The following is a 12,363-nucleotide window of genomic DNA, read 5'->3' on the forward strand; positions in this document are numbered from 1 at the left end:
GAAGCATGACAAAAAGAGTTCCATCTGTTAACATTTTACCCTATCAAAATGTCTTTCACTCCACAGTATTTTGAAAAACCGAAGACTCAAAACAATACTAATTCTGACCAAGAGGACCTTTCGTATTTACCTGTGAGTATCAAGCACGTTTATTTAAATATCTAAATGGAGACATGGCCTAAACTTCTGTTGTTTTTGTATACAGCTAATTATAAATACAACAAACTAACCCAAACCCACATCATAACCCCCCCAAAAAAATTATTTACATTATTATTTATTACATGATATAATTTACTCATTTATCATCTTTATAAATGAGTATGTGTCATAGCCCTGATGTTAGATTATGAGAGTATTATAACTGCTGTCTTGTTGCCAAAGAAACAATAGAAAAATGATTTATTGAGTTTCTGTATGGTTTGTCTTTCCAGTACTCAATATATAATTGTATTTTGGCGTTGATCGCCTGTGGCGTGTTTTTGAGGGTGAGTTTTGAGCTGAAGGTGGCCTTCCTCTTCATCGTCTCAACTATTTCCTACATCATCATCTACTACTCCCAGGGGGATCTCTTCTGGAGTTACAGCAACCAGCTCTGCACCAACCACAGGTACACTCTCACAAATACATCTTATATTTGTACTCAGTTGATTTTCATATCATTTTCATAAATTTATATTAATTGTTATTGTATATGCTTATATTACCCCTGTTTTTACATTTAGATTAGCGTTGCTGTCAACTTAGTTATTCTATTAATATTTGAGCACTGTTACATGTTATCATTAGCAAATCTCAAAATAAATATCCACTTGTTTCATACTGGACATTTAAAACAATAGATTTTTAGTGTTTTAATTTGCATTTGTTTGGACAAAATAGTATAGAATTTTAATATTGGCCTATTATCAGCCATAACATGAAAATAATAATCTGTATTGGCAAGGATTTTAATATTTGTGCATCTCTGTTAAAATCATGTCTATTGTTTGTCTGTTGTAGTCAATCTGTCAATCAGAAGTTGTGCATAGGAATTATGACGTGCCCACAAGTCATGAGCTGCATCTACATCACACTCTTCCTCTTTACCATGCTGCTCATATTCCGCCAGGTACACACCACACACACACACACACACACACACACACACACACACACACACACACACACACACACACACACACACAGTAATACAGAGCAGAGAAAGTCACACCCACCCTTGCTCCCATCCTCTCTCTTCCCTTCAGAATGAGTACTGTTGTCGTCAAGACTTCCTGTTGAAGAACAAGAACCTGGCCGATAAGGAAGAAGTCGAGCTGTGCGAAAACCTGAACCGTCTCCTTTTGGAAAATGTTCTCCCTGCGCACGTGGCCGCTCTTTTCGTGGGCGAGAACAAAAAGAATGAGGTGGGGTTGCTGTCCACTATCTCTTTACTAAACCGGAAATACAAGGTAGGAACCGGCTTCGAGTGAGTGGGGTGAACCTGTATATCATCCGCTTCTGTCTCCCATACAAGACCAGACATATAACAGTGATTCCCAACCAGGGGTACCTGAGCCGGTTCCAGAGGAAAGCACTTGGAAAGATTTCGATTTTGCTTCGTTGAATATTTAAATACAAAAACAGAAAATGGATGTCGATACATTAAAATAACTATTTATGAATAATGTTATGGTTTTGCAGGTCTTTTTAAGGAAAGAAAACAAAATAATGTGTGTAAAATTAACATTTGTATGAGCCATTTGTACAGACTGGACTGTGGCAGTACATAAGATTAAAAAGGTTGGGAAACACTGCCATTTACCACACAAGATCATATCATAAAATACCCCACCATACCGTTCCAATATCATTACTGTATGATTACAATTGTAGACTATACAAAGAATACTAGGTCACCCTACACTGTACTGTATTTTATGGTAACATCTCTACCATTTTCTACCACAGTCCATAATTTACCTTTTCATATTTAAGAAAGATTCAAAACTTTAGGTTGGAAAAAATGCCTGAAATATTTACAGATATTTATATATTTGTATTCCTCCCTGATCTGCATTCTTTCAAGAAATGTTAGTATAATTTTACAATTATCTAGTACTGCAGTGATTGGATCATTTTTCGTATTCTCACTGTCCAGAAATGATTTTATTTTGTCCCTGCTTGTCCAAGTTGCAGGTCAGGAAGATATTTTAAAAAAAAGTCTCTACTGCTCACTAAGTATGAATTTATTTGAAATATGGTAAAACAGTTATATTGTGAAATATTATTGCAAATTAAAATAACTGTTTTCTATTTTAATATATTTTGAAAAAGTAATTTATTCCTGTGATGGCAAAGCTGAATTTTCAGCATCATTACTCCAGTCTTCAGTGTCACATGATCCTTCAGAAATCATTATAATATGATGATTTGCTGCTCTAGAAATCTTTTTGTCACTGTCAATGTTGAAAAAAGTTTTGATACAAAACCATGATACAATTCTAAAAGAACAGCATTTATTTGAAATAAATATATATTTTGTAACAGTGAAAAGTCTTTACTGTCACCTTTGACCATGTGTCCATGCTAAATAAACATTAATTTAAAAGTGTATATATATAACTTCCTTATGTATAACTTTTTTTGGTTTCTTACTTTTTAATATGGAGATTTTTCATTTGTGAAACAATTCATCAAATGTCTCAATTCATTTAGTCTTGTTCCTCCCTTGATTTTATTTATCCCCTGAGTTTATTTGGTGGACATTTTCTTCATCTTACTCAAAACGCTCACGTCATGTGTCGTACCAGTCGTACCTCATGCCCTCTGTGAGTCTGTGAATATCCTTTCATAAAACATGTTGTTGTTGTTTCTGTTGTGCCAAGTGAATAATAATTACACTGAATCATTGAACTCTTGCTGCATGTGTCTTTCCGATCCTCTTCTCCAGGACCTGTACTATAAGTCATATGACTGCGTATGTGTGATGTTTGCCTCGGTGCCGGACTTCAAAGAGTTCTACACTGAGTGTGACATCAATAAAGAAGGACTGGAGTGTTTGAGGCTCCTCAATGAGATCATCGCCGACTTTGACGAGGTCAGAGTGATGTCACGTCTCACAGCATATGTGATGGTCCTGCTTTTCTTCTCTTATCATTCCCTGAATGGATACAATGAATCATTGTATACGAGTAGTGTTTTTCTGCCAACATCTGAAGAGCTTCTAAGGGTGTCACCCAAGCTATCATTTGAGTATGATTTGATGAAATGAGGCAGCCATTGTTGTACACTCATATCTGTTCTGCTGCTTATTTCTGAGCTACAAACAAAGCCCTGGCTTGACTGACTTCATGTTTAGGATCTAAATACAGGTCCATGCTTGGCTTACTTCACTTATTACTAGTGTTTAGTTTCAGGGCGGTATGGCTGCTGTCCCGCTTCTTTCAGTTCTTATTATCCTCCCTTTCTCTCTCTCTCTCTGCCATTTATCATCAGATAACATCTTGGCATGAATTTCTACTGCTCTGAAACATTGACATCCATTCTGCCCTTCCCTCTTCTCCTTACCTGCAGTTGCTGTCGAAGCCCAAGTTCAGTGGTGTGGAGAAGATTAAAACCATCGGCAGCACGTACATGGCTGCTGCAGGACTGAGTGGACCTCCAGAGCAGAGCAGCCAGGTACTTACTGCACGACGTTAAATAATCTAGAAAAATGTAGTCAAGGCAAATTTAAACTACGACTCTCACAAATGCATTCATAAAATTAATAAATGTCAATGTGTTAAATTCTCAACTGCCTTTACCTCTCATGTATCTTGTATTTTTAATTAATAAGAAAAGAGAGAGAGAGAGAGAGAGAGAGAGAGAGATGGATGCTCATACTAATTGTAGCCCACTGTTAGCAGTTTATTTTATGTTAATTTGTCAGCTTTTGCTGTCATACTTTTGATGTTTTAGTAGCTATTATCCCACATATTTGCCTCTAAATGGAATGCAGGCATTTTAAATGTGCCACATGTCAATATGCACCAATCAGTAATGGTGGCATTGGCATATCCTGAGGCTTTGCTTTAGGATTACTAAAAAATAAATTTTATGAAAATGATTTGCAAAACATTGTGAATTCAATTTAGATAACTCTGATTAAGCCACACATTAAATGTAATTTGAAGTCTGTCCATAAAGGGGGCTCGATCCCGAAGCTTAGCTCAAGCTCCCAACCCTACATTTGGAACTTCATTTAGTCTGTACTCAACAACTAATGGATAGCAACAAGTCCCCGCCCTGCATTTTTTCTTTCCGATAATCCGTTTCACCCAAATGTGAAATTTTAGTTGCAAGGGTAGTGTAGATCACAATATGGAATAAAAGATCTGTCTCTACTTTTGTGATATTGCGACTTGAAATTAGTGTTCTTGTTTGGAATGTAAACAGGGTGTTAAACTAATTTTTAAATTACAGTTAACTGGTGGATTATTATAGCCTAGAAATCTAGACGCACCCTAGCAGCAGCAAATGTAATATGCAGCCAGTGTCGTCAAGCAACTCTCCGTTGGCTTGCGAGCTGGAAAAAACAAACTCTAGTCAGGCCAATCATATCGTGTATAGAGTCGGTGGGCGGGCTTAACATAATGACGACAGAGTAGCGAAGGTTCCGCGTGAATTCCCTGCTACTTGAGAACAAAGAAGATGGGTCTTTCGAATCGGCTTTGGCCGCGACTCTGGAAGACTTGGAGTTAAGCTTTTCTTTGAGAAAAGAACAAAGAACGGCACTTAAGTCATTCTTAAAAAAGGAAGATGTGTTCGAAGTTTTGCCGACCACATACGGCAAAAGTTTAATCTATCAACTAACTCCGCTGGTGGGAAAATGCTCTGGTTGGTTGTAGCGCTATCCTATTACGAGCAGAGGGAATTTGAAAGACAACCGGTTATTGAGCCCTGCCAATGCTGTGTTCCCAGACCCAACATCTTGATGTGATTCTGGCTTGTCAGGCTAGGATTATTATGGTTCATTATTAATAATAAAAGGTTCAATTAGTTGTATTTCTATATTAATAAACATGCAACATCAGGGTTGCTGTTATGACTGGTTCATAGCAACAGGTCGTTTGCAGCATATTTAAATCTCAAACTTTCATTCAGGAGGAAAAATCTTTAATGACAGTGAATTTCAAAAGCTTGATAGAAACATCTACCATAATTTAACACAAAATTGATGGTTTTGTTATGGCATCATAAGTCTACGCCGCTGCATGACTAAAGATAGAGGTTCTGAGGCCCCTAAGCCCCAACATTGCATTTTACCTGGAATTGCACAACATTAATATTGAAGAGAATTAAGTGAGATTTAAAAACTGGATTTATTTTTCTTTGCATAACAGCAGACAGTTTTTTTTTTTTACAATTTGGCTCTTGCTCATTTCAGTTATAAGCAAACCTTCTTGAATTTATCTGAGGTCTTGATTTTGTCAAGTCAAGTCACCATTTATGTAGCGCTTTTTACAATACAGATTGTTTCAAAGCAGCTTTACAGTGATATTAGGAAATGAATGCAATAAAGATTGTTTTGGCTTTACAGCAGCTCTAGAAGAAAATCAGTCCACTTTAAGTAAGTTTTTATTTGATTCATTTCCGGTGTAAAAATCATTAGTTATTACCTTAGGTGCCGCTTACAGAAAACTTTTAATGTGTTCTAGCGGTTCGTTTACATGACAACGGCGTTTTGGTGGCCTGAGAACGCGAACTTTGAAGTAGGTTTCAAAGTGCACGTTTTTGAAAACGAGTTTTGAAAGTGATACCATTATTATCTCTGTGAAAACTTAAAAAACGCGAATCTGTGAAAACTCTGATGGCATACACAATTACTTGTTTGGCATGCATAATACAGCGTTGAGTGAAATACCAATGAAAATATGCTTCCCCTTTCAAAGAGCTTACAAAAGAAGCGGACACGTTACACGTTGCATACACACCTTATAATCACCACTGCCGTTAGGGTTGGGTATTGTTTGAATTTGAGCAATTCCTTATATGGAGAATCCAATAAGGAAAGACGGACATAATATACTTTTGCAAAACATTTTGTTACAGCTGAGTACCATGAACATAAATCAGCAGGCTAAAGAACACTTACATGAGGAACATTTGCCTATTTGGTTTTAACAGAAATACTGCAGTAAAAACAACTAGAATTACTAATATATATTTTAAACATTATTAAAGACAAATTAAATGGTCAGTAATAAAATAACAACAAATAAAAAAATTAGCCATAGCACCAAAATGAATACAACTGAACCAAGAAATCAAATATAATCAAATGTAAAATAACACAGCTCTTTTCATAACTAAAATAAAGATTATTAAAGTTATTTATTCAAGATCAGTGACTTTCCTAGGATATTTTGACATCATTGTGTGTGTATTTGTCCATTCAAGAGCAAAAAGATGCGAAAGAGAACTCAATTGAATTCATAATTGCGCACTATGTTGTCAAAATAATTCCAGTTCACTTGGCCATGGAAGCGATAAATAATTCTGTATTATACATTTTTAAGGCCAGACAAGTCATTTGTTGAGGTAAATTTATTAAGAAAGACTACACGTCTGCGCACATATAGGTTCAAACACGCATACCTATAGACTAAACACGTGATGCACATGTGCACGCGTTTTCGCGGGTTTGGGTTTTTGAGGTTTGCGCCTTGGAATCTATTTCAGGGTTTGTGTTCTCGAGCCACCAGGCACTGTTGAGTTGAGTGTTTTCTGTTAGAACGGTGTCGTGTTAGCGGCCCCAAAGTTAATAACTGGTGATCTTAGCAACAGAAGTGAATCAATCAAAACTAACTTTACCTGGACATTAACTTTATTCTAGAGCTGCTGTAAAGCCAAAACAATCTCTGTTACTGTAATTTCGTTGACAGAAATTTCGTAAAGCTGCTTTGAAACAATCTATATGGTTTAAAGCGCTATATAAATGAAGGTGACTTGACTATATGAGAGGCGAGTGCATCATCTTGTGCTTAAATAATTTAAAATCACAATAAAATGTGCACACAGGAATTGATTAGTGGAATAGAAATTTACATTTTACAACAAGTATCCGATACCTGACCTTAAGTATCTGACTCCAGAATTGGAATTCGTTTCCCAACCCTAGCTGATGGTGCGGGCTGGGTCTTCCACCTCATCCGATGTTTCATTTGGATTTTTCAGCAATATTTTTTTTTTAAGCTTTGGCAAACTTTCTGTATTGGATTTATTCTTTTTGAGTGCCACTTGGATGTGTGCTTCCTGGTTGCTTCTTTCTACTTATCTGGACCAGCTTCTTGCATCTTCTCGCTGGTACATGGCAGCGTAGTTGTGCGTTCACAATAGCAGTGATGCCGTCCACTGGCACAGCTTTTTTATGGCGAGGAACTTGTATGTCGGGTCTGTTCAGACCGTGCAAAGTCAACGGTCTGGTTCTGAAGAAGAAAGATTCACTGGAATTGGCGTTCAGCACCGCTTTATAAAGGCAGGGCACCAACCACTTTTTGTGCACTTGAACGCTGTTCAGCAGTTCTGATCTCCCGCGCACCACACTTTGAGAACCACTGACTACATGAGATTTGCATGTGAAGTGAACATCATTGAAAAGTTAACATGCTGAAAGTATTTGTGAATTTTAATTATGCATATGTGCTTTAAGATTTCAATTCACCTTGACTATATTGTTATAGGAAATGAAAAGAGTCTTTTCAAGACTCTCCAACATTTGTGACTGAGGTGCACTTGATGAATAAGGTGATAAATATTGGAGGCTGCACATTTTTAAACCAAATAAAAGAAGTTGCTTTCGGCTATGCGGGTCATTTTATTCTCTGACCCCTGCTCACCCTGCATTTATAAAAGTGTCCTTCAAGCTACATCATTTATGTATCTCTGAGCTCTGTTGTGTGTGCTCTCAGGACCGCGAGAGGCAGAATACACAGATAGGAAACATGGTGGAGTTCGCAATCGCTCTGATCGGCAAGCTGGACGGCATCAACAGACACTCCTTCAACACATTCAGGCTTCGTGTCGGTAAGTCTCAATTCTACATCACTGTTAATTACTCAGTTTTTGCTTGGAGGACACTTTATCTCCAGGTATTTCAAGAGATATTTCACTTTAGCCTTTACAACTCTGACTTTTGAATTGAGGGTTAAAAATGAAACCAATATATACAGGATGTAGCTGAAAATCTCATTGAAAAACAAAGGCAGCTCATAAGAGAGAACTCAGGCATCTTCAGCAGCTCAGGGATAACAGATGCGCTCAGGGAACTGGCATGCTTCATAAACGCTCCATTTAAGAGTCTGAGAACATATCACCCATCTGTGGCTGAGGTTTGATCAAACTATAACAACAGACACAAATCCCTTCTAAAAGACTTTATTATAAAAAGGAGAACAACATTCCAGCTGTCACTTTAGGATGAAACTCCTTGTATCGCTGGATCTGTTTTATGCAATCAAGTACTCTGTGAGTTACATTATATTGAGCTTCAAATACAGTTTTGCTGTCACTTAGCAACAACAGTCCATGGCTACACAAATGCTATGATTTAATTAAATAAATAGATGCGCTGCATGTTTTAGAGTGAAGCGAGACAGTGTGTTCTTTTACACGCAAGCAGCTCATTATCCAGTGTTTCCAGCATCTCAGAGTGGCTTGGATCACAGTAAATGCTGCTCCATGTGTTTGGGTCACTTATAACAAGCAATTGTGAACGCAACGTGCTAACCATGTTCACATCTTTGAATGAAGAAATGAAGACATCTGTAAATATTATTGTAATTTAACAGTCGTACTATTATTATTGCACAGTTTATATCATATTTTTCATTTTACAGTGAAATGTTACAATAATAATCTTATTTTGTTTGATATTTTTATTTAGTAATAATTGTGATCAAATTAATATTAATTGTAATTATTATTATTTTATAATCATATTGGTGTATACTCTCAAACTCTGGACACATTTTGTAACCAAGCACAGCAAACCGTTTTGTTTTTCTTTTTTTTAATCGCATTTTAAATCACATTTAGATTCCCCCCAAACCCCCAAATCATGCACCATTAGTACAGTGACCGTGAATGACTGCTGGTTTAGCATGAATTCAAATGCAGAGTTTTTTTCATTGATCTGCGTGTGTTTGCGCAGGTATAAACCACGGCCCAGTGATTGCTGGGGTGATTGGAGCCAGGAAACCACAGTATGATATCTGGGGAAACACTGTGAATGTGGCCAGTCGGATGGAAAGCACTGGAGAGCTGGGAAAAATACAGGTAGGAATTGAATTACTCTTACAGTACTTCACGTCTCTAGATCCTCTCTGATGAGAATTCTCTTCTCATGTCTAGGTTTTCAAAATAGCTTAGTGATTTGCCCTTGTTAAAACATGAAATGAAGATCAGTTTTTCTATGACATCTGCAGGTGACAGAGGAGACGTCAGATGTCCTGCAGAAGCTGGGCTACTTATGTGAGTGTCGTGGCCTGATCAATGTGAAGGGCAAAGGAGAGCTCAAAACCTTCTTTGTGTGCACAGATTCCAGCAAACAGCAGGGCATCGGTCTGAGCTGAGATTGACAGCGACACACACACACACACAGACACACACACACTCTGGACCTATATGTGATTTTTTTTTTCAAGAATGTTTTATTGCTACTGGATTTGTTTCTTTAGAGCATGTCTAAAGAACTCCACATTTTTTCTGAATTTGAAATGTTAGAGTTTGTTTTGGCAGTATTTGGAGACCTGAAACTCTCAGATATGCAGCAACGTATACATAAACACATCGCGCACTAACACAAGCTGAACTGTGCGATCCTCTTATGGGACACAGACCACAGACAGTGGGGAACTTAGTTCGCTGAAGGAAAATATTAAAAATAGTTCTCAGTATTGCTCTCAGACTTTCTGGGTACTGCTGTCATAGTGGCCTTGATCCTGTTGGATTTAGACTGATTTGGGATGACTGAGCTTGTCGGCAGAGGGAACACCTGACCCACACAAACTCATTATCACAGATAAACAGATGTGAAAATATCTAGAATTTCTTCAGTCATTTAAAATAATGTGTCCTTTATTATCAACTTTTCGGTCAACTTTCGGACCAACAAAATAGTGGCTATTCTTGCTTGAATCTACATACTGTGGATGCTTTTTGTGTGTTTTCTTAAAAAAAAAAACTGCCAAGTGTTTTGAATGCCAAATTTTGACATTCAATGTTGATTTGTTGTTGCCTTTGAGTTGAGGTTGTGGATTTTGGAGATGGGCCTTCCTTAGCTTCATAATATCCTACAGATTCAACTAGTAAAGAACGTTTACATATACCAGGGGAATCAATGTAAATGAATGAAAATTAAACATCTTAAAGTGAAAATGTATTTTCATCTATTTCCCATCGTCTTGACCAAATAGCTCTGTGGCTTCTCATCTGAAGTTGTATATTCACGAATGGATGTACTCGTGCATCTTAGCTCACATCGCAGTAAATTGTTTTGCTCAAATGGTCTTGGTTTCTGTTCCATGAGAATGCTTAGTGAAAGTGGGAAGTATTTCTGTCTAATGAAGCCATAGGCATAAACATTAGATTCCTATGCGCCTCTCTGGGTTTTCAGCACTCATTGAGTGTTAGTGGGACTGAATCTACATAGTTTGAGATTATGTGCTGCCTTTCTGTACCAGTGTTTGTAAGAATAAATCATTTTACACTTAATATGCTTCCTGTGTAGCATTTTGCCAAATTGTTGAGAGAAATCTCCTGTACCCATAGGTCATAGGTCACACAGGACATGGGGCTCCATTCTGCAGGGTGAGACTGTATATTTATAATAGCAGATTCATTTATAACAGATAAATGATGTGTTGCCTTACCACAGTAGCAAATCTCAAGAGAGCATTAAGAAACATGAACCAACATTATTTCCCAACGGATGAACTCAGACAGAATATTGCTTTTATTTTAAAATGTTCTTTTGCAAATGTTTGTCATTGAAGTTATATCTGGCATTGCGAAATATAAAGGCTGATTAGAATTGTGATTCTTTGTAAAAAATAAAACCTTTATTTTGGCTTCAAATCAAAGCATCAGTGGCGACACAAGTAATAACATCATAGGTCTTGGTCTCATTTCCTTTAAGGATTACTCTTAATCCTCCCATAGCATGATAGGATTTGTGATCTAGCAGAGAGCACAACTGCCGCTATGAACCACTCTAAGGTTATAGCTAGAATTTTCCAACCTTTTAATATTTTATTCAGACATTGTCATCATTTACTCATGTTGTTCCAAACACACAAGACTTACATTCATGTTTGTGAACACAGTATTTTAATAGTTTCATAAGTCCACACAACCGGAACTTTCTACACAGACATCATCCATATGGTTTCACGAGTTCACACTTAAATCAATTAAAGGTTACAAACAGAGTAAAGGTTATGCGGGGTGGGGGGATTTTTGCCCGAACCCAGAGTACTCCCCCCGTTGTTGTAAGAGTATTTAGGACTAGAAGTGAGGAGAATGGGTGGTGGAGGGATCAAGTCAAGTCAAGTCAACTTTATTTATATAGCGCTTTTCACAATACAGATTGTATCAAAGCAGCTTCACAGTATTAAATAAAATAGTACATCAGTGTTTGTTTCTGGTGTAAAACATCCACGTTTGGTAATGCTGATCAATAGCACTGTTGAATCGATTAATCAAATTAAGTATCCCCAACTGAGCAAGCCAAAGGCAACAGTGGCAAGGAACCGAAAAACTCCATCAGGTGACCTAATGGAGAAAAAAAAACCTTGGGAGAACCCGGGCTCAGTCGGGGGCCAGTTCTCCTCTGGCGTTTATGAAGTAGAGACCGGATTAAACTGTAAGATTAAAAATGTTATATAAATGCCTGGCTGAAGAGATGCGTCTTTAATCTAGTTTTAAACTGGGAGAGCGAGTCTGAGCAACGAACAGTATCAGGAAGACTATTCCAGAGTTTTGGAGCTAAATGTGAAAATGATCTCCCTCCTTTGGTGGATCTGGATATCCTAGGTATGACCAAAAGCCTCGAATTTAGTGACCTTAAAGAGCGCGATGGATTATAGGGCGATAGAAGATCTGTTAAATAGACTGGAGCTAAGCCGTTTAGGGCTTTATAAGTCAGTAGCAATACCTTGTAATTAATACGGAACTTTATAGGTAACCAATGTAGTGATGATAAAATTGGTGTTATATGGTCAAATTTTCTTGATCTAGTAAGAACTCTAGCGGCGGCATTTTGGACTAACTGTAGCTTGTTTATTGAGGATGCAGGACAACCAGCTAATAAAGCATTACAGTAATCTAGTCTCGAGGTCATGA

General features: G+C 37.4%; 1 protein-coding gene across 2 annotated transcripts in view; it reads left to right on the top strand.

The window, feature by feature from the left end:
• Positions 1 to 11,099, top strand: part of adcy7 (adenylate cyclase 7) — a 54,508-nt gene extending 43,409 nt beyond the window's left edge. For both annotated transcript variants that reach the window (XM_081393733.1, XM_081393732.1), the window contains 9 exons: positions 67 to 132; positions 435 to 610; positions 1,003 to 1,111; positions 1,248 to 1,406; positions 2,933 to 3,079; positions 3,556 to 3,660; positions 7,932 to 8,046; positions 9,173 to 9,297; positions 9,447 to 11,099. In XM_081393733.1, coding sequence (XP_081249859.1) covers positions 67 to 132; positions 435 to 610; positions 1,003 to 1,111; positions 1,248 to 1,406; positions 2,933 to 3,079; positions 3,556 to 3,660; positions 7,932 to 8,046; positions 9,173 to 9,297; positions 9,447 to 9,593 — 1,149 coding nt within the window. In that variant the 3' untranslated portion in view covers positions 9,594 to 11,099. The remainder of the gene's footprint in view (positions 1 to 66; positions 133 to 434; positions 611 to 1,002; positions 1,112 to 1,247; positions 1,407 to 2,932; positions 3,080 to 3,555; positions 3,661 to 7,931; positions 8,047 to 9,172; positions 9,298 to 9,446) is intronic.
• Positions 11,100 to 12,363: the final 1,264 nt, after the last annotated feature.

The sequence above is a fragment of the Scardinius erythrophthalmus genome (assembly GCF_964197995.2).
Source record: "Scardinius erythrophthalmus genome assembly, chromosome: 2".
Taxonomy (NCBI): Eukaryota; Metazoa; Chordata; class Actinopteri; order Cypriniformes; family Leuciscidae; genus Scardinius; species Scardinius erythrophthalmus.